Genomic DNA, 21,688 nt, shown 5'->3' with positions numbered 1-21,688 from the left:
GGCAGAACATGGCGCAACGGTGCCATAATCTCCCCCGGGGAGGCGGCGGCGCGGGCGCTGCAGCGGGGCCGGGGCGCGGCGGAGGCTCCTCCGCGGGTCGGGCGCTGCCGAGGCAGGTGCGGGAGGGCTGCCTTCCCCCCATCCCGGCGGCTCGCACCGTATTTGTGTGCAGCCTCCTTCAGCTGCCGTCATTATTTCCCCTTCATCTGTTCCTCGCGACGCCTAAAATACCCTCCTTCCTGCCCCGGGCGGCTTCTAGCGAGGCAGAGGCTTACACAACGGGGCGGGGGGGCCGCGCCTCGGGAGGGGCAGGGCTGCCCCAGGGACCATTGTGCGTGTGGCGGGGCTGCGCGAGTGCCCGGGTGCGTGCGCCCCTGCCCGTGCGCCTCCCTGCCGTGCCTCCCCCCGGCCGCAGACCCGGCATCTCCCTTTCCCCTCCCGTGTCTTTCGCCCCTGCAGAGCAGGCAGCAGCCAGCACGCCGTTCGAAGATGTCGGGTCAGACGCTGACAGATCGCATCGCAGCTGCTCAGTACAGCGTTACGGGATCGGCCGTAGCCAGAGCCGTCTGCAAAGCCACCACGCATGAAGTGATGGGGCCCAAGAAGAAGCACCTGGACTGTGAGCATCCCTTTTTGTTTCCCCAGCGAAGGCCCGGGGCTGAGGAGCCTGCCCGCAGGGCACTTTAGTGGGCCTTGAGCCGGCTGGCTGTCACGCTTGCTCTAATCCAGCTTGCAAAGCATGAGGGTGATGGGAAATCTCCAGGAGAGGATGAGTTATTATTGCATTTCTTCTCTTATTGCATAATGCTGCTCTTTCGGCCATTTTTTTCCTCATGACCTCTTGCCTTTTATCCAGGAAGACAGTGGAAAGAGCGCCTTATGGAGCAGGGGCTTGGGCAGAAGGGAGAGAATCCATTTGCAGGGCAAAATGGACACGCGCTTGCCACTGCCTTCTTTGGTCAGGATTAAGCTAGGATGAGATATACATAAATGATATTCCCACTGCTGGCCAAGCACCAGCATGAGCAGGGCCATCTCCACAGCACTGCATCTCCACTTCTGAAGAGGTTTGGATGATGGTGTGCTTAAATGGCAAGGCACTGGGATAATGCCGTGCTGTGGATTGGGACAACCTTAGGAGAGTTTAAGGGCTGTAGCTGAGGTCCCAAATATCGGACAGCAACTTTGTGAGCTGTCCAGTAGTTTGCATCAATGTTTTATTGAAGATGGCTGTCGGCTTTATCTCAGATTTTTGATGTATTCTGGACTGACATTAGCTAATTAAGGCATGAAGCAAGTTGGGGCAAAACCTTTATTGGAAAACAATGAGCTAGTCAGGTTTCATCCTGACAATTTCACTTCAACTGTCAGCCCCTGCTTGGAGACACCAAGCAGTAGAATGGTGAAAGAATTTGGTTGTGTGATGTTAATTGGCCTTGTTTACCAGTAGTATCTCTGTCCAGCGTTGAACTTGGCAGATCAAGAGCAGGTGGTAATATGTAAAACTAAGAGGGTTCCCTATGGTTTTTTGGACATGGTAAGAAGTACATTCAAGTAAAGATCAGCAGGTTTTATACCAGGCAGTCTCTTGGCTGCTAGCCATTACTAAGTAATGCTGGTGCAGGTGTTTGTAAGCACAGTTCTGATCATGCAGTATTTGTTAAAAGGGGGTAGCATTACTTCTGGAAAATAATTCCAGGTTTCACTTCTAATGACTTTGTAGCTTACCCTTCAAGTGACAAATAGTAGGCTGGTCTTTCAGTATATCTAGATGCTCTTGCATATGTGTCCAAGAAATGCTGATGTAAGCAGCATTGATTGAAGACTCACTGGAGTCTAAACTGTTGTTTAAGTAGACAATTGGTCTTGATATCATGTATTCTGTCATGTTTTCTTGTATATTTAAAAAAATCATCTTGGTTATTGATGTCTGTTCTATGTTGTCGTTGTTTGGTAGCTGTCAACACTTTTTAATCTTTTTAAACACTTTTTAGGCTGTGTCTGGACTGTCCTGCACAGACCTTATCTGTTACTAGAAGATTTAGCTTAAAAAAAGCATAGCTCATGTATTTGAAAGCAGGCTGTGTCTATGTGCCTCTGTGTTTCTGTGTTTATACACATATATAAATAAAAGTACTATCTGGAATAGGCAGCATTAAAGTGAGGTAGGAGTGATCTACCAGTGTTATAGTAAGGACTGTAATGAATTTGTGTTTTGATATAGGTGCTAATATTCCTATTTAAGAAAGTGGGTGTACTGGAGACAGAAGCCAGTAGATTTCCACAGAATTTCTTACCTACCCGCATGTCACACATAAAAGAGGAAAAGAAGTTATCATTTCCTGGGAAGGCATATTTTTTTTTTTCTATTTTACAAGCTGTAAATAACAGTTCGGAGTTTATTGGCTGGGTGCATTTCAAGTTGGACAAGTAGAATTTGAAGATGTGAAGAACGAAAGGTAAAACTTGCCAATACCCTACAATAAGTTTTATGTCAAGGTATGAAGGATTTAGACGAATTAAAAATTCAAGTTCCAGAGAGTGATGGTTGCAGTGATGCCTTCTGAAGAGCTGTAATTCTGGTATTGGCGCTGGGGTTCTGTGTCCTTAGGGAACTCCATAATTTTATTTAGTGTCTTAGAGGCCAGGTGTCAAGTCACACAACCTCTCTTCCACTGCCCTACTTAGCAACTGGGCTTTGTAAATTAAATTGAGAGATCAACTATTTAACATGGGTTAAGTAGTCCTTTAAGGATGGGATACAGTGGTGCCTGTTCTCACATGTTTTCTGCAGAAGATAATAATTACAGAGGGTTATAGGGAGATCATAGGTGACAAGGTGAAAGGTGGTGTGTAAGTAAGGAAGAAAATAACAGAATTAATGTCAGTGTAGAAAAGCTGAGCTGCTAAGTGTTTATTTTTGTGTGGTTTTCTGTATTGGCTATAGCTTTCAAATCCAGACTGCAATATAGATGCTGCTGTCTTTTGGCATGGGCTCTCAGTGCTGGACAGGCTGGTCATGTGAAGGAGCACTAAAGTATCATTGGGTTGCTGTCTTATGCTCGTTAACAGGATTTACCATTTTCTTGGACTCCAGATCTCCTACTAGTGAATTTTCAACAACTGCTGGAAGTTGTGCCAGATGGCATTAAATGAGCTTCTCAAGTCCCTGTGGTGGGAAAAGGAATGTAAATCTAGGATGCTCTGATGGTGTGGGACAGTTGAGCTCTGACCATTTTCGTCTTACAAAACTGTTGTCATCCAAAAGTTGTGTAAAAATCACCACAATTATATGGACTCCTCTCCCTCAGCTGATCAATGTTTTTTAGCTAAATTACTATTTCTGTGAAGAAGTGGGGAGTTAGGAACTTTATTTTGATGCAGTGGGAAGGGCCATTACAGTGGGTGAATGAGGCATATGGGCTACATTAAGGATATATAAGCTGATAATTCAAGTGGGAAGGCAATACTTGTGCACAGCATAGGAGTTTGATTCTTAGAACTGTTCTGAAAGATGTGTTAAGGCTTCACTGAGTGTTTAGTTGTGTGGGCCAAGTAAAAGACTGCTTTAAGCCTCAAATGGGAATGACTCTGATGGTATCAACAGTGAAATGCTTTTGGAGAAGGGAAATAACATGGCTTCTGAACGTGAAAACACATGATAGATGAGGGAAAAGTGGGTAGATCTCAATTCAGCTCTTTTTATAGGATCTCACTCAGAAACAGACCTTCAAGCTTTCATTTAGGGAAGTGAATTGGAAACTAGTGAGGTTGTTGCATCTGCAGGTGGTTGTAACAAGTTCCTGTTTGTGAAAATGATAGAAATGTCTGGGATTTTCCTTAACTTATTTTGCTGAGTGAATTGCTTTGCAACAGGAGGAAGTTCTGCAGTGTGTGTTCTGAAAAGACCACATGTGTCTCCTTACTTCTTCAAAATAATTCTCATAAGGTAGAGGACCTTCTCAGAAGCCTGATCAAGAGCTGGGAGATGTTTGTGAAAAGTCAAAACAAAGCAGATGAATATCAGGATTTGATTTTTTGTGGCTGTGGAGATGACCTGTGTATCTGCTGTAATTCTGTATATGCTTATTTTCATCCCAAGCCTAATTTTGCATATTTGCATGTACCTGGCAAGCAGAGGCTCTAAAAAAGAAGTTTATAGTTTAATTCAAGGTGGTAACTGAACTGCAGGGCTGGTTTCAGTATTTTGCTTGTACAGACACTTCTTTCCTGCTGTGTTCTACCTTTCTTCTGCAGTCTCTGGTGTTGACCTAATAAGTTTAGATCACTTTGCTCTTTAGTGTTGAAACAGAAATGTCTGTTGACCAAAAGCTATGAGTTAAACTTTTTTTGCCTAGGCTCAGTAAATATGTTGCTGGGTCCCACAAGTTAGCCTTAGAAACCTCTGTCTTACTCTTGAGGAATATGTCTGTCTCTGCTTTTAGGGAAAAACTGGGGGTCAGTGGAACTACCTTGAGTCCCTAGAGTTCAGTGTCTGTTGACTCTGGGTTAAAGGGCAAGGTTAACTAGGATGTGTATATTTCAGAGGTTGTTTGCTGTTGAAGTGATTTGGGGGTGTTCCAAGACTGTTGGCACTTGTGGCCCTTTCCTAGCCGGAGTAGTGCAGATGTGCTGCATTGCTCTGCAGTCCAGGTGACTCTTGGGCTCTACAGCTGTGGGACTACCTTCAAGAAAATTGCTAAGAACTGAGTCCCTGTACACACTGGGCTTAATCCTTCACATTTTACTAATGAAATTGCTTTTATGTCTCACTGTATCTTGTATTGCAGTAATTTGTCACAGTTTCTGTGTGTCAGAGAACTGACTTTATTTAAATTTTACTACTGACGATCAGCTGGAACACTGTGTCTGTTTTTGTTGTCATAGCTGGTGTGGATTTTACAGTGTGAACTCCACTGTCATCCCAATGAATTGCTCTCACACCTGAAAAGAAAAACATCCAAGCAAGCAGTTATTGTCTTTAATTCTTTATTGGATGTTGGATTAGCACTTTTATTGTGTGTAAGGACTCATCATCAGTTTTTTGTTGAATGGCTGTTTCTCTGGGCTTCTACCATGTCCTTTCCCAAAAGGGTATTGAGGACACTTCATTTGTGTGTCCTCAACATTTGCAGATCTTTGAATAGGAGACAAATAAATGTCTGTCATGGGTAAGGTGCGGTACTAAGAACACTTTTTAGATTAGTTGTTCTTGAGTATTTTAAGTGGCATTAACTTTCAGTTCCCCCCCCCCCCCAGACCCATACTGTTTTTAAGGCGTGTGTAATACCAGGAGAAGGCTGCCCTAATCAAGCTAAGACTTGGCCAATTCTTCAAAATGTATTTGAATCAGGGTAGAAGTTTGAATTCATGTTAAGATCCAAATGTTGAAATATGGGCAGGATCACTTGATCCTGTGCATTTCAGCTGTTCTGTCTGTAAGTTGTCTTACGGTGCAGTGCCTAAGGAAAGGAAGAGGAAAGATGAGGGAACAGGAAAATGAGTAGGCACTGTAATATTGAACTTTTTTTCATGTAAGCAGTGTAACTTGATAAAGATTGACTAGTCCTGAGGCAGGTATTCTTAATCTTTTTCAAGAGTAAGCAAGATCCTTCTGTTAAACATGTTTTGTCAAGGTCATGGATGACAAATTCTGGGACAAGTCAGGTCTTTCTGTTGTACTGACTTCCACTGTAGACCTTGAGAATGGAGTAGCTTTTTATGAGATGGTCAGGATGGCAATGACCAGAGAATGGTTTTAATCACTCCTATTTAGTAGTTGAGTATGTTTCATTATAGTCTCATAGTGTTGCTCCCTTAGATCTTGGCAACAATTGAACATCTTCTAAAAAACAACAACAAAAATCTGCAGGTTTGATTGATTTTCTGTGTTTTGATTTCATCTGTCTGATTTCCCAGCCTCACTCTTAAACCCTTTATCTTGTGTGCACGCTTTACATAGGCCTGTCACATAGTGAGGAATTCTGTGAAGTCTCCAAGAAAATGCTCTGTAGGTATGGTCATTCCATGCTTCTGTGTCTCTGTCATGTGAAGAATCCTCTGAAGTGCTTAAAAGTAGATGATAGCATAACTTTGAAGGGCATAAAGCATTTTGAAGGCTACTCATTTTCTCTGCTTCTTGCTGGACTAAGAAATTGGTAGCCAAAGAGGAGAATTTCCTGCTCTCGCAGCTCTCACTTTTGAAGAAATAGTGTAGTAGAGGCACACTGCTTTTAGCATTTTCCTGCTGCTGCTCAAGATTCTTGAGACTACTTTGCTCTTCCTGCCCTGCTTACCTTCCCCCAGTGCTGGGTGTCCATGACAAGTTGTTGGCTGCAGGGCTGGCCTCCATGAGAAGAGACCAGGACATGCTCTGTGCCAGACACAGCCAGCTCTACAGTGGATCTGCTGCAATACACAGCTGAGCCCATCCACAAAGTTTGTGGCACCTCAAGGAGAACAAACTCAAGAAAAAGCAGAAAATACGGAAAAGGCAAAGGAAGTGGGAGAAGGAAATGGCAGAGAGAACACTGAGGTTAGAGGTGGAGCAGGAGGTACAGAATGCACTCCATGGTGCTGGAGCAGATATGCTCTGCAATATCTAGAAGAGACCCCTGTTCTCAGAAGTCACAGCTGCAGCATTTCCCAGTGCTGCTAAAACCTTGCCATGTACATTGAGTTCACTCCCTGGCACTGAAGAAAACAAAGGGATAGACCTCCCTCAGTCAGCTGTGGACATACAGTATTGCTGAAGGAGCTGGCTCCAGTATTTCTGAGGATGGGGAAAAATGGGGGTTGGAGTGACGACATTACATCCCTTCCCTGAGCTTTACCATAGCCTAAAGGTGAGTCCAAACAGTACCAAACAGTGTCCTTGAGTTACCATGCCCTTTTCCTTTTTTTGCAGCCCAGATTAGGATGCTAGTAAGGGTGGAAAAGCACAAGTTTTGTTGTATGCCTTGGGTAAATACAGGAGCCTCATCAGTGAGTGATAAACCTCGCACCTCCAATCTTCAACACATGGCATGCAGATTAGTAATAGTGCTCTGGCTGGTTGGAAGGAAGGGGTTTCAAATACCATGAAAACAAAAAAGCAAGGAGTAAAGTAAGCCAGGAAATCGGGGTCTGGATCTCATTGCAGGAGATATAAAGAAAAGGATGGGTGATCTGGCACAAGACTGAGCCCTGAACTCAGACTAAATGAGAAGATAGAAGTCATCCTGGTGGCCTTGCAGGCAGTGGTCTGTAGCGCAGGGTTTGCAGCAGTACTTCTGTTCCTCTGAGTCAGCAGTATCAGCAAGATTGCAGTGTGCAGCCTCACTGGTGAGCTGATATTAGAGTATCCCGCCCCATCAGATTCACCAAGGCTGTTTGATTTGCCTTCTGCCCAAAATTTTGCTGGGATCAGAGGTGGTGGCTTAAATTAACCTGAATAAACCAGATGTTGGCAATTGCTGGAAGGCAGTTGGAATACTTGGCAGAGGCTAGCTTGTCACTTTGCAGAGTATGGTAAGGTCTGCTTTTTCTGGAATCTTGCAAACCATATGCTGGACACTTGAAAGCATTTTAATGCTTTTAATCTTGCTATTTTGATCATGTTTTCTTCAGAGCTGGCTGAAAATACTGAAAATCAATACAAAACATATTTTGTTTGTGCTCATAAAGCCCTCTCTTTAGGTTGTGAAACACATTTACTAAAGCAGTTGAGAGTTGTAGTTCACTAAGAGAGGGAATATAGTGTACTATCTATCTGCACTAGCATCACAAGTGATGTTGGACATCAGCCTTGAAATGAATGTAGGTGGAAAATACTAGAACAGTATTTTCTGGCAAATGGGGCATTCACTGGGCATCACGGTTTAGTTGTAGGCACAGGAAATGACAGTGCACAATATTACCACTGACTTCTGGACCAGCCAAGTCTAAATACCTTTCTGTGTCTCTTTGCTGCCCAGGATAATGTGATCTCGTGCTTTGTTGTAGATTATATCTGTATCTTAACTTAGTTTAATGAAAGGGATTGGATGCTAAAAGGCCCTGATGTTATGCTAATGTTGTGTCTTTATGTAATTTTTACTCTGGCCATCTGAGCAGAGGCAGCATGTCAGTCAGTTGCCTTTCCTAGAGTCTGTTTTTTGCTAGCTATTGAAAAAACTCAAATGTGTTCTGATGTTTTTGTAGAGGGGATTTTGTGAGTAGATAGACATGATCATACTTGAAGACCACTGAACCCTTCCTCTCAGGACATGTCTGCAGCTTGAGTCTGACTTGTGGCAATCAAGTCCTTTTGGTTGTAAGCCAATAAGCAAAATCACCAGAGGTAAAAAGCAGATCGGCTTTTTACAAACACTCCCGTGTTGCAATTGGGCCGTAGAGTTCTGACAAAACAGTTGAGCCATGTGCTTTGACAAGGTTGCTTTACTGACTCAAAGAAGGAATAAAAAAAGGAAACAGCCTTCTTTGCTCATTGTTTCTGAGTGTTTAGGAAACTAGGGTATGGCTGGGATGCAAAACACTGGTACAGGTAGATTGGAGAGTTTGATGTCCACTTGAGCTAAGATTGTTCTACCATGCACGTAAAGGACATGTCTTTTCAAGAAAGTGTCTTAAACTTTTCTGTCCTAAGAAGTGATTCAAGGCTGTGGCTTGATTGCTGACAGTACAGTGCATCACTTCAAAGTGACTCTTGGCTTTGCACGAGAGCAGATGACATGATGGCAGCAGGTGCTTCCATAGCAGATGGTCAGGGGTTAGCCTGCAGAGCCTGGCAGGCTCCTGGTGCCTCTGGCACAGTTCTGTTATATATCTTAAATCACTCTGATTCTTTACAGAATGTTCTAAAATGGTCCTCCTAGAAGTGAGAGAAAGACATGACTGCTTGAAGCATGAATAAAAGATGCTGACTTGTCGCCCACATTGTTGAAATGTGTGCAGGTTTACCAGTGTAGGGGAAGGTGCTCAAAGTAAGGCAGTGGTGGGTGATCCTGCCCCTGTGCAGGACGGCACTGCGAGGGCACGTCTCCAACATAACTGGGGAGACGACCTAGATGCACTTCAGGGAGAGTTCAAACTGCTTTTCACAGAACTCTTCCTTTCACTGCTTGCTTCAGGGAGTGTGGGGCTTGTTATGAAGGGGGCAAGCCAGCTGGCCTGTTTCCTGCCTCTGAAGGCTGCTGTTTCTCATTATATGTATAAAGGTCAAATATAGATTAAAACTTTATTTTATCATTGCATCAGTCTTCTAGCAGCTCTGGAGTTTTCAAATCCAACCTTTCCAAATGGAGACTTGGGTTTGGATCCCGTTGTGTGGCTCTGGAATCCAGAGTATGTTATTTGTGCTTGTAGCTCCTTATCTAAGTTTTATAGTTTCATCTAAATGTATTTATAGGAGAATGTACATTCTGCTAAGGGACTGCAAGCCAGAAGCAACTCACCATATTTAGTGTGCCAGTGTTTTGAAAACATGCACATTTTATTAGGAGTGATGTTCTGTTGCTGGCAAGTGGAACAATGGTATTTTCTTATGTGAGCCTTACTGGCAACTTTCTGATCTTTCATTCTATGAAATGACTATGAAAGACTCTACATTAGAGTTTTTCTGGTTTTGAGAAGTTGATTTAAACTTCAGATTGCTTTGTTGGTGGTGAATGGCAAGAATGTTAACAAGCAAGGTTTGCTGTGTTTGTAATACGTGAGTTTAAAGAGCTGCTTCCTGTTCATCAGAAAGCTGGAAATTGCTTAGACAGTATTATGAGAGTAGTTACCTTTCAAATATCATGCTCCATATAATGCTAAAGAGTTAAATTAACACTTCTGGGTGTTCCAGTCTAGAGATCTGACTCTGCACAAAGCTTTGCTGCCTGGATATGAGCCTGTGTGATGGATTCCAAGTTCCTCACTCATCAGTAGCTTGATAGGAGACTTCTACTGCCAGTGGCAAATGCATCATCCAGAGGCATTGGTGACTTCAAATTGTTGACGGCAACTTACTACTGTCAGGTTTTTTTTAATGTTAGTAGTCCTTACTGCATCTTCTGTCTCTCAGGTGGATGTTCCATTTCATTGAATTTAACATTTGGGGTTTTTTGCAACAACAAGAAATCTGCAGTATGTGAAAGGCTCATGTTGAAGAGTCAGGTCTGTTTGAAGTAGACTTCAGTGTTTTCAAGATTTTTGAGATTTTAACTCACCTGTCTGTGTGGCAGAAGAACAGGAATATTGTTTAACTGATGTAGTACAAGGGAATGGACATAAAGGAATTGAGCAGTTTAATATTTTACCTTTCTGTTTTGTTTTGTTTTTCGTAGCAAGGAGAGGGTAAAGCTGCGTCTGTCATTTTGTTAAAAAGACAAGGCATTCACATACGAGGCAGCCATCTGGTTTTATGAACTCTTCTTGCTTTATGGTAGATACACAGATACAAGGAAATGGATTGAAATGGTAGCAGCCATGTTAGAAAGTACTTGCTGCTTGGTTGGAGCTGCTTCAATGTTCTTCCAGGAGGTCATACTGTTGCACTGACTTGTGCAGAGCTTTGCCTTACACTTGGTTTCTTTTTCCTGCAGGTATGTTCATGCTTTCAACAGGGCTGCCTTCATGGTTGTGGGCATTTCACTTCTTGTTAAAAATTTCTGGTTGTGTCATTATGGGGGGCATCCACTGATGATAAAACTGGACTCGGAATAATCTTGCCTAGGGAATAGTAAAAGCATGGACTGTGGTCTGGGTATTGAGTCAGATGTGTCAGCTTCTGAGGCTGCCTGGTCAACTGATCTCTTGCCAGCACAAAGACTGTAGCTAATTACGATGTCACTGAAGTTGTTTGCAGGTTGTCTCATCCCCACACCATTTTTTTTGTTTTGTTTTGTTTTGTTTTTATTCCCAAAATGTAACAGCTAAGTACTGGAGCTGGAACAGGCTTCTTGCAATATATTTTCAGTCTTGTTCAGCTTTTTAGTGGATTACAAATTGCTGTTCTGGGCAGAGTTGATAGTGTAGTGATAGTTCACTTCTACAAGTTTATTAAAAACAGATGGTTTTCTGAGGGAAGGAGATAATTTGGGGATAGAATTCTTCTCAGACTGCAGCAGCAACAGAAAGAGCTCAGGTACCATGCCTCAGCTGATTACCACTTTCTGCCAGATGTGTTTGGAGTATAAGATCAGCCCAGCATGTAAAGGCTGATTAGGATTAGAAATTGCTGTAGTGCAGAGATTACAGCAAATGGCCCAGTGCTGTTGTGGCAAATGTGAAATCCTTGTGTGTCTAGTGTAGCTGTACTCTCTACCTAAAAGCTGCAGTTGATCCTGTTGCTGATATTCCGGTGAGCTCCCAAGTGATAATAGTTATGAATTGATACAGCCAACAGGTAATGTTAGGGGTTGGTCACTTACATTGAAAAGATAATCACAGACCACAGCTGGAATTCTGGTATCAGGCTGTGAATGTGCCTAATGTCAATAGGCAATTGACAACAGTAATTTAAGTAGACTTTATTGACTGTTACCCTTCTAAGCAATAATCTTGCAACTCTGTAATGCCTTTAAAATTGCTTTGTTGTTTGCAGCAAGAGCCAAGATGCAAGGGAACTGTCACTTTAATGCTTGCATGGATGGAGAGAACAATTCCCTTAGAGGAAATTGAATAAACGCTTTGAAGGCTCAGCAGAAGATTGGCTGGTGGTTCCAGTTTTGTCTCTAAATTAATGTGTATTTTGGTTAAGGCTTCCAGGTTGGAAGTGCTGAAGGAGATGTCTTGTAGAATGAGGTCTGAGATTTGTCATGTGGGATAAAAGTTCCTTTTCATGCAAAGTTATTGGTCAAAACCTATTTATAATGTTAGCAGGGTTTTTTCCCTGTCTCTTCTTCCCCTAGAGTTTGGCATTTAAGAAGCCATATTACAACAGGATGGGGAATAGCATTTCTTCAAGACAACTGCTGTTATATTTTAATCTTATAACCATTGGTTGGTGTCCACCAAATGCAAATGGATTTTTTCATATCTTAAACTATGAAGAACTATGCAAAAAAGGCACTGCAATAATGATTTGTGACTCAGCTCTTACTTCCAGTAAATTAATAAAAGAGAGAAGTGGCACATTTAGCTCCAGAATTACGTAGTGTTTCATATCTAGTTAAGCAGAAGTGCTTAATTCTTGTATTTGAGCAGAAAAATGCATGTTTCTGTTGAGCTAGTTGTGGAGCAGAATTTGGAAAGAAGGTTGGAAGTGAGTTCTGTGGGTGAGAGGAAAAGATCATTAAAGCTGTGATTTCTCATCTTTCCTCTACTTTGCTGAACTTGTATTATTGCCTGAGATGGATTCTTTGATATTCAAAGTGAGTGAATCTGTACAAATGAGGTTCAAGACTGAGCTTACAATTTTGGACAGGGAGAAGATTCCATGCTTGATAACTAATACTTTTCCTATAGTGAAGAAGCTTTAAAAAGATGTGGTAGCTGTAGTGGAGAAGAAAGCAGGCAGAATTCTTGGACCATGGGGCCTTCCCTCCTTATTTTGGTGTTCTGGCTTTGTACGTGTGAGGCTAAAAAGGTGTTTCCCATAGTATGTTTCACCAGAATGCTTGTGTAGCCTTATCTTCTTTTATTCCATGTACGTCATTCCTGACTAAAGATGAAACTTTTATTCTTCTGACTGGTTGCATCATGGGTGTCAGCAAGGTCTCCGACTTTGTTCATAAAACAATATATATTTTATATTAACAAATATATTAATATCTATAACCTATATTAATCACTAATTATTTTGCAGTCTTAAAGACTTAAAAACCTCAATGATGGCTCCTTAACACTTCTTTGTGTTAAAGTATTTGTCCTTTGTGTTGAAGTTGTGTTCTAAGTATTTGTCCTCACAAGAGTCTGAGCTTCTGCAGCTGGCCTGAATGTCAGTTCTACTACTCTCCTTGAGAGAACTCCAATGTAAACATTAAAGGTAGTGCACAAAGTACAGAGCTCTAAGTTCTGGGAACTTTCATGTAAAAAATATTCATCGTTCATGAAACTTGAAAGAATTGCTTAAAGCAAGATCAGGTTTTTTTCTTAAGACAGTGTGATCACATTTTCCCCCCATTACTAGTACTTAGAGAGACAGCTGCTGTAGTTGCACACTTTTAGATCCAGTAGAAGACTGGATCTGATGGTTGGCTTTTATTTCCTGTTTCCAAGAGAGCTGAACCTGAACCTCTCAGGAGGAAAAGCCATACATATAAATAATTAAGTGCAACATAACTGATGTAACATTGCTAATGGGCTAGGGTGATTTTTGCAGATGACTTAAAGCCAAATATCTTGCCTTAATATGTTGGTTAAGGAGGGGAATGTCAGAATAAAATCCAGTAGTGTGTATGGGCAGTAGATTTTTCACTTTGTTTCAAAAGAGCTATTTGATAATATAGGAGGTGGTGCACTGTTGTATTTAAAAAGGACTAGTGAGGTAATACGATTAATTAAAATCTAAGGCTAATTAAAATGTCATGTTGAGAAATTGGAGGCTACTTCAAGAGAAATTTGCTAGTAGTCAGTCATTTACCCTGTCTCTCTGCAGACCCTTCATGTGATTGATAGGTTCTGCAAAACAATATTTTGGGTAGTACAATATGCCTGTGAGTAGGCAGAGAGGAAGAAATACTATATAAAGGCTTGTCTTGGTCTGGGCTGCTGTTGTGTGGTTCAAAGACTGATTGTTGTGACCTCTCAAACTTCAGGATCTGCAGCAAGTATTTGTCCTCACAAGAGTCTGAGATTTATTTTGGAAGTAGGAGGTATTTGAAGTTAGGCTGGAGAGAGGGGGTGGCACCCCTGAGAGCTACAGCTGCATTATTGGGAGTGTAAAATACCTGGAGAGCACATGCTCGGTGGAAGATTGTGTTTAGGTTTGTTGAGTTGGCATAGGCATGAAAGTTCCAAGGCAATATCTGAAAGTGCTGGACTTGGATAAAAGGTAGGCTTGCTGGCATCTAGGTGAGATACAGCAACCCTTGAGGAAGACTTTTGGGGAGGAAGGAGGAGACAGCATGCACTGCTGTTGGGGTCATTGTTATAAGCCAGATCAAGATGTGCGTTTGTATAGACAGGGCAAGCTGGAAGTGAAAAGAAAGAATCACAAATTATAACCTCAGAATCGAGTTCCAAACTCTTTTTCCAGGGAGCTGCCTGATAAAAAGACAGCAATATTCAAATTAGTTGATGTTCTTATGAGCAATTGTCACAGAAGCAGAAACTGGTGAGTTTGTTCTGCTTTCTGATACTGCTTTGTGGTCAGGTTTCTGTAGACAGGGAAGTTCAGCTCTTGCATTGGCTAGCACAGTGCTCCAGTAGCTTCCTAATACAGTTCTGTCTTGCAGGGGAGGGACTCTACTCCTACTTGCATACTTAACTTTCTTGGCTGATGCTTGTAAACTCTTACTCTGAGCTGCTTCTTTCTGTTCTTGACTAGCTTGGATTTGGAACCATCCTGTGTTTCCTTTTCAATAGGTTCAAGGCATTATTTAAATACTTTTAAGTGAGAAAAAAAACTCCTGAAGATTACTGTAGCATTTGAGTAGTAGTGAGGAAGGTCTGTAAGGAGGTTACTGCTGGAGAGATTTGGCAAAGTTTAGGAACTGAATGGATGACACAGCTCAGATGCTGAGGCAGCTTGTGTGTTAATTCAGTCTGGAATGACAGCTGCTCTTAAGTTGGCACTGATATTTCTCTGAACAGAGAGGTCTTGTGCTCTGGTGCTGTTTCTCTGCATACTGAAATGTAAATTGTGAATAATTAATCATGAACTGGGAAATCCCAGGTCTGCTTATTAGAGAATTTGGGGGGGAGGGGGCGGGGCAGGAGGGCCGAAACAAAACAAGAAAAAAGCCCTGCCCACATCCAGAATACCGTCTGGAAAGGTAAAGGACTAAGAGTTTCTTTAAAGTATTGTATAATCTCTCTCATTAAGAAAAAAAAAAAGAACTAGAAACTAGTTTTTAATGAGACAGAAAGAATCTGAAATTCTGAAACTTTGAAGTGTTCTTCTTACTGTTCCCTTTTTTTACCTTATGAGCTTAACAAACACTAAAGCTAGTCCCATCCTTTAGTGGGCTCTGAACCCTCTACCATTCTTCCTCTCTTTGGCAGGTTTGTCTTTTTATTAATGGAGGTGTTAATTAGGAAAGAGAAGCAAACCTAGAGTACGATTAAGTTGCAGTTGTCTTAAGCCAGGGTGAAAAAATTGGCCTGTCCAAGAGCTTAAAGACTGCGTTTAGATTTAAGTTATGGTGACAGAGAATTGATAACCATTTATTTCTTCTACTGCATTGATTTTTCATCTCAAAGCTTAACTAGAAAAAGTATATTGAAATAAAATTATATTTTTAAAAAATATCTTTAATTGGAGAAGTCTTTAAAATAGCAACTGTGAAAATGTGAAGAGAAGAAGTAGGAGAAATCACATATTGTGGTTTGGCAATTGTGATTTAGTCCCCCAGTAAACAAATGGGTTCAAATAAAGCATATATAGGTCTTCATTTTCCAGTTACTTCACTTCTGTAAAATTTGTGGTAGAAGCTCTTGCTGCAGTTCAATTCTGATCTCTGACTGTGCTTGTAATTTGTATTTGGGCTTGGTGTCTGGGTTTGGGGATTAGCTGTCAGGGTACTGGGTGCCTGCAGTAGCAGAAACTTCTTCAGGAAGATACCTTTAGTCCTTGTTTGCCTTACTTGTGTGTGCCCCAAATGGAATCAACTTTGCAAGATTGCTTCATATGGTTTCTGTTGGGTTGTTCTTTATCTGTTACTTCTTAAAATTACCTATTTCGTATTAGCAAACGTACCTGTGACTTCCTTGGAAAACTAATGTTTATTGTCTCTTGTCCACCCAGCAAATGTCTGAATCTGTATATTTTGAAAATGTGGTTTCTAGATTTTTTTCCTGCATATGATTTATTTTTCCTTGTATCTGTTTTCCCTTACCACATTAAAGTAAAATTAATTTTTCCAACTGTTATTTTAAAATTTAGCTTTGCCACCAAACTCTGCTGCTCAGTTTTGTAAAGTTAGCTGTGCTGGTGCTTCATTCCAGATGCTGATGGTTGCTGGTTAAGCTGAGACTCTGTGATACTGGGAAAAGAAACCTAGGAAATTTGAATACCTTATCTTTGTGGTGTGACTAAATAGGAAACAGCTCTGCAAGAATTATTCCCCCACCCCCAATCTCATTTTTCTGGCCTCAGATGACAAGTGACATCTTCATGCATGGTTTAATTCTTTTCTGTGCACTGAAAGTAGTAGACTTAATTTTAATCATGCCTCTCTATTTTGCACACTATAATTACTCGTGTCCTAAAACATTCAGAGCTATACTGAGATGCTGTACCCTCCAGCAGTTTGGAGAGGAGGCAGAAATGACTGAGTGATTTCAGAAGCAGTGCTGTGGTATCATATAGCAGTGCCTTGTTGTCTCCAATGCCAGCATTTCTGTGGATGGGCTGCTCTGGGGTTTCACTATCTAAACTGCACCAATACACAATTTGTAGCATTGGTCTTTCACAGAAATCTACATACTGAAGCCCAAGACTGAAAGCTGACAAATTTGATGCATTTCCTTATATGAATAAGACAAATGTTGTCACCTGCAGTAAAATCTCGGAGTGGGGTAAACAGTGAGTAAGCCTCTTGTGACTTGCTTCTAGGCTTTTACAAACCACTGTCTTCTGTAATGCATTAATCAGCAGTACAGAATCATTGGTCTGTTTGTACCACAAGATCAAGGAGAATTCTTGGAGCTCTGTGATCTTGAACTGCTGTCATTCAATAGCATGGCTTTGCTGTTATAATACTTTGTCTGCAGAACTGCCTCCTTCAAGGGTAGTATTACTGAGATTATAGCAGTAAACACATTTCAGAAGGTGTTCTGCAAAAAACTTCCATCTTCCATAACCAAGACAACAAAATGCCATGACAACATACATTTTCAATTCATACTTTGCAAATGGATCACATAATTTTTGTCTCCTGTATCCCAGAAAAATCATTCCCCTGGACTGAAACTGAGGACAGCTTGCAGCTTTTATGCCCATACAATAGACAATTTTGTATGCAGGCAAGCACTATGGTTTTCCCAAGCTTGTGACACTGAGCTAGAGATCTCTTGGATCTCAAATAAACGAAGTCTTTGCAATAGAAGGTAAAAAACCCATAAAGATTACATGCCAGGATTTTTAAAAAGACACCAACCAACCAAAAAAAAAACCCAGAACTTTTGAATGCTTCTGGGACAGCGTTGTGGATTTCTATACACACCAGGTGGGTCCCAGTCGCTGATGTGACTCATTGATCTGTTTAGACAGATTTGTCCTCTTGACTTTTTCTGTCCTGCAAAGGCAGAATCAGTAGTTGAATTCTGAGCCTTGACCTTTCACTCTTAGCAACATTTATGCTCTCCATTGTTTGGGATTATGTAGGGGAGGGAAAGGAAGTTTGTCAAGGGGTGACCCTACTGTCTGAGTGAATTGGAGTCCTGTAGACTCACATAGTTTAGGTGTGCAAGGAGCAGTCACATAATATCCTATCTGCTTTTGAGGTAGAATATCTGTTGTGACTGAATGACTTGAACAGTTGAAGGAAAATTTCTAGTGTGGAGATAGGGGAGAAATTGTTAACAATGATTCCTCTGAGGGAAAATAAAAGATGAGTATTTTAATTTCAGATAATGCTTAGTCTAGTAGTTAAACTTTTAAATTTTTTTGCTTAGGTCTTCCTGTTTTAAGCCTCAGCCCTACAGTTAGATCTGTGTTTTGTGCTCTTTGTGTTGCATGAAGTTGTCTCCTTGAGTCTAGGGCTAGGGCTGTGTCTGGCATCACAGAGGTTTTGGGCATGCAGTTGCAGTGTGCAGTTTCCAGCTGTGTCTCAAAAACAGGTGATAGCTTGTGGAAGGTAACTGCTGGCTGCCTAACTGGAGTTGGTAGGTAACAGGAGATGTAGTAAATCACAGATCCTATGGAATATAGAGGATAGTGGAAAGCTTGCTGCCCCACTGTTTGTGATTTAACTGCTTACCTTAATTTCATGCACTCTTCTGGGCCAGTTTACATATTCTTAATGTACAGGACACCAAGCTATATGCCATTGCTTTTCCCTGAGACAGTCTAATGTCTTATTTCTTCTATGTAAGGTGTAGTTGCTTTGGTATAAACTAATGTCATTCCTTGTGTTCTTTCTCGCTGTTGAGGAGGTCTTAATGCATGCCTGAATGCACTTTCCTGCTTTTTGGGTCTGTAGAAGCTCTAGGAGGTGTGCTGGAGCTTGCTGATTAAAACAACCTCTGGGGACAGAGTATCTGTTTCTGGCGATGCCTCTTTTTGCTGATATGACTGGGTTCAGCGTGCTTGACATGTTACCTGTAATTGAAGAATTCAGTAGTACTTATTTCTCTAACCCAGGGGTAATGAACTGTGACAATTAACTCAAAATCCTGCGAGCAGTAAAGTCACATGATGTTGTGCACCCTAACTTCCTCTGGGATAAAGATGGAGAAAGGTTTTGTCATAGCTCGGGACAGAATTGTTGGAAAACTGTTGTTGTTGGATTAAAGAGTTAGACCACTGTTGCTATCAGCATGTACTAGAATAATCTCAGTTTGGGTTTTTTGTTGTTGTTGTTTTGGTTTCTTTTTTTTTGAATATGGAATATCAGCACTGAACTTCCTGTTTGTCACAACCACGGCCTGCAGCCTGGTGGTCTGAGAACTTGGCCATGCTGCAAGCTTTTTATCATACTTGTAGCACCTAACACCTTCCTTTTGTCTCTCCTACAGACTTGATCCAAGCAACTAATGAAACAAACGTGAATATCCCGCAGATGGCTGATACGCTTTTTGAGCGAGCAACGAATAGTAGCTGGGTGGTCGTATTCAAAGCCTTAGTCACCACACACCATCTCATGGTCCATGGCAATGAGGTAAGTGTGAACAGCTCTCTCAAGGCCACCGAGCTGCCACTGAACACACTCCAAGCCAAAAGTGTTAGTAGTGCAGAGGCATCTTGTCTGAACCAGAAATGACCTGAGAACAAAGGGCGAGAATGAATCTTGATGAAGAGAAAACTTACTGTTAGCAACAGACTTGGACTCTTTATCTGTCTTTCCATTTACCATAAGACCAAGATGCAGCCTGTGCCAGGATGCTGACAATTTGTGCACTGAATCTAAAAACGGCTACACAGGAACTAATACTCCCTGGGAATTTTTGACTAAGGTCAAATGTGATGTTTTGGCATGTGTAAACTGCCATCCAAATAGTTGCCTTCTCTGCACGGGTGTTAAAATCTTCCTCGAGCTGTAAATTTAGCTTGATGGCCTTTTAGATCAAGCTATCCTTATCCTTGCTTTTTATTGACCTGTACAGGCAGGTATGTCTGCATAAAAAGACAGCACATTTAAAGAACTTCAGTATGACTTTGAAACAATTCCTCCCTTGGCTGTATATAAAGTATTTTCATGCAATGAACTTCTCACAGTGTAAATTCTTACTCCTATTTTCCCATTCCAAGTTTTGGTCAATGTTCTAATCTGATTTCTCTAACTGTTTCAGGCTGCTAGTCCTTGTATTTGATGAGGGGCTTTGCTTGTTATTAAAACAGGCCCTCAGCTTGGCTGAAACTGAGGGCTTCTAGATTGAGAAATCTGGGACTAGCCTGGATATGTGCTTTGTAAGCAGATACATTTGAGTTCCCTCAAATCCCTGAGATTTTAACATTTTTTATTGCTCCTTTTGCAATATATTTTGTGTTTTGCACATAATCTATTTTTTATATATACAGTAGAATATTTACTAAAGATCCTGACTAAAAGTAGTTAACCTGAATGGGCAAAACATTTTGGGGAAGGTGTGGCAGGCTAAGAAAAAAAATCAGTGGTTTCATGTTGTATGCTGAAAGTAGACTTGGTAATCTTGCTGCTAGAAGGTACAAAGCCTTCAGATACAGCCTGTGAAAAGAAAAATTACTTTGTGTTTCAGAGATTTATTCAGTACCTGGCATCTAGAAACACATTGTTCAATCTCAGCAATTTTCTGGACAAAAGTGGATCTCATGGTAAGCCAACTTATGTACATAATTTTAACAAGATTTTAAGTAAGATACTCTTGTTCATTTTCTCCTTAATTCATAAGATAAAAATATGCTACTGAAGCCTTTTTATGAGTACTTAATAAATACAGCACCACAAATGGACTGCTGAAAAACTTCAGAACAATATTTCTCATCACTTGCAATATTTTTACTAAAAAGGTGAAACTGTACAAATCCTTTAAGTGCTGGTTGAAATCTGGGCTGGATCAGCTATCTCCTCAACTCCTATGGGTGTTAAAAGTTGAAATTGATAACTTTCCGTTTAGTTTTTTGGGTTTTACTCAGTCTTAAACAGTAATTTGGTTGCTTGGGGACACTTTGGTTTTTAGGCATGATCTATAACTTCTTAATGGCAGGGCTGTTGGCACCAAAAGAACTGGTTGGTTTTGATTTGATTTTAGTAAAGAATTTGGAAAGTCTAGACACTCTTTCCCTCTGAATCTTACAAAGCCTGCTTTTCTACTTTTCCCTCTGGAATTATTAGAGAATTTTCCTGTGCCTTCAATTAACAGAAGAAAAGCTTGTTTCATGGTAGCTCTACCAGAAAAGAGGAAAAATATAATTCTTCAGCTGTCAGAGAATATTTGTAAATTATATGCAGACTACAGACATGCTACAATAATGGGCACGTTCAAAGCAATGCCACATTATTTCATCTCTTGGTGTAGACATGTGACCCCAAAAAAACCTTTAGCATATTTTAGATATGGTGACAGAAGGAACAAAGCTAAACAAATACTGAGTGTGCTCATCTAAGCCAAACATGGTATATGTGTATATATATATATGCTCAAAGACACTGGTGTTTGGCATCAATTAATTCTGTTAAATATATGCATTTGTGTTCTTCACTACTTTCTTTAAAATTAGATTGCCATTTCATAGATAATACACAGTGTATCATGGATAATGAGGCATCAGGTTTGCTAGTGTTATGCTTGAATTGACAGGGGTACTTAATGATGGGAGATATTAAGGAAAAATATAGTCAGTGACTAAACTGAGGGGTGTGGATTGTTAGAAAGGGAGCAAAAAGGGGCCTAAATTGAAGAGGAAAATGAGTTGCCTTCTGCATGCATTTCTGTGGTTTAGAGGAAGAAACTCTGGAGGATAGGCTGTAATACTAACTGCTCAGGTGTCATGGGCTTGAAAGTCACTGAAGTTTGAGGCCCCTTGTACAGTATTATGTACCTTGAGTGTTTCTGGTGTAACAGTTCAAGGAAGGCAGTAATCTCTGTGAATGTCATCACGATTTCTTTGTTCTGGTAAACCAAGTCAGGGGGATTTTCAAGGCCCATGTAAGAGTCAGAGTGGCTAATGTACATGAAACATCAAGAGTGTTTAAGTTGAACTTGAGTTTTGTCCTGGAAGTCATGTACCAAGTTCAAGTTCAGTAAAAACTTTTTGTTAAATTGGTATTTTTCCCCTGTTAATAGAAGGGTAACTTTTTGGCCACCAAGTAATGTTACCCCATAACTATGTGGGGGCCTCTAGCAGGTTTCTCCTGGAACCATGCCACTGGTGCATTGTATGAATCTGTTGGAAACAGAGGGCAGTGGTAGATTGTTTTGG

The 21,688-nt window shown here is 41.1% G+C and overlaps 1 protein-coding gene across 23 annotated transcripts in view; it reads left to right on the top strand.

Moving 5' to 3' along the window:
- Positions 1-489: 489 nt before the first annotated feature.
- SNAP91 (synaptosome associated protein 91) overlaps positions 490-21,688 on the top strand; it is a gene marked incomplete at both ends in the record, with an annotated part of 59,895 nt that continues 38,696 nt past the window's right edge. For all 23 annotated transcript variants that reach the window (XM_084202906.1, XM_084202905.1, XM_084202901.1 and 20 more), the window contains 3 exons: positions 490-619; positions 18,805-18,947; positions 20,005-20,080. In XM_084202906.1, the coding sequence (XP_084059032.1) occupies positions 490-619; positions 18,805-18,947; positions 20,005-20,080 (349 nt within the window). The remainder of the gene's footprint in view (positions 620-18,804; positions 18,948-20,004; positions 20,081-21,688) is intronic.

Source organism: Fringilla coelebs, assembly GCF_963513975.1.
Source record: "Fringilla coelebs genome assembly, chromosome: 3".
NCBI classification, from domain to species: domain Eukaryota; kingdom Metazoa; phylum Chordata; class Aves; order Passeriformes; family Fringillidae; genus Fringilla; species Fringilla coelebs.
Note: the sequence above shows the minus strand (reverse complement) of the source record. Positions and strands in the feature narration are given on the sequence as shown.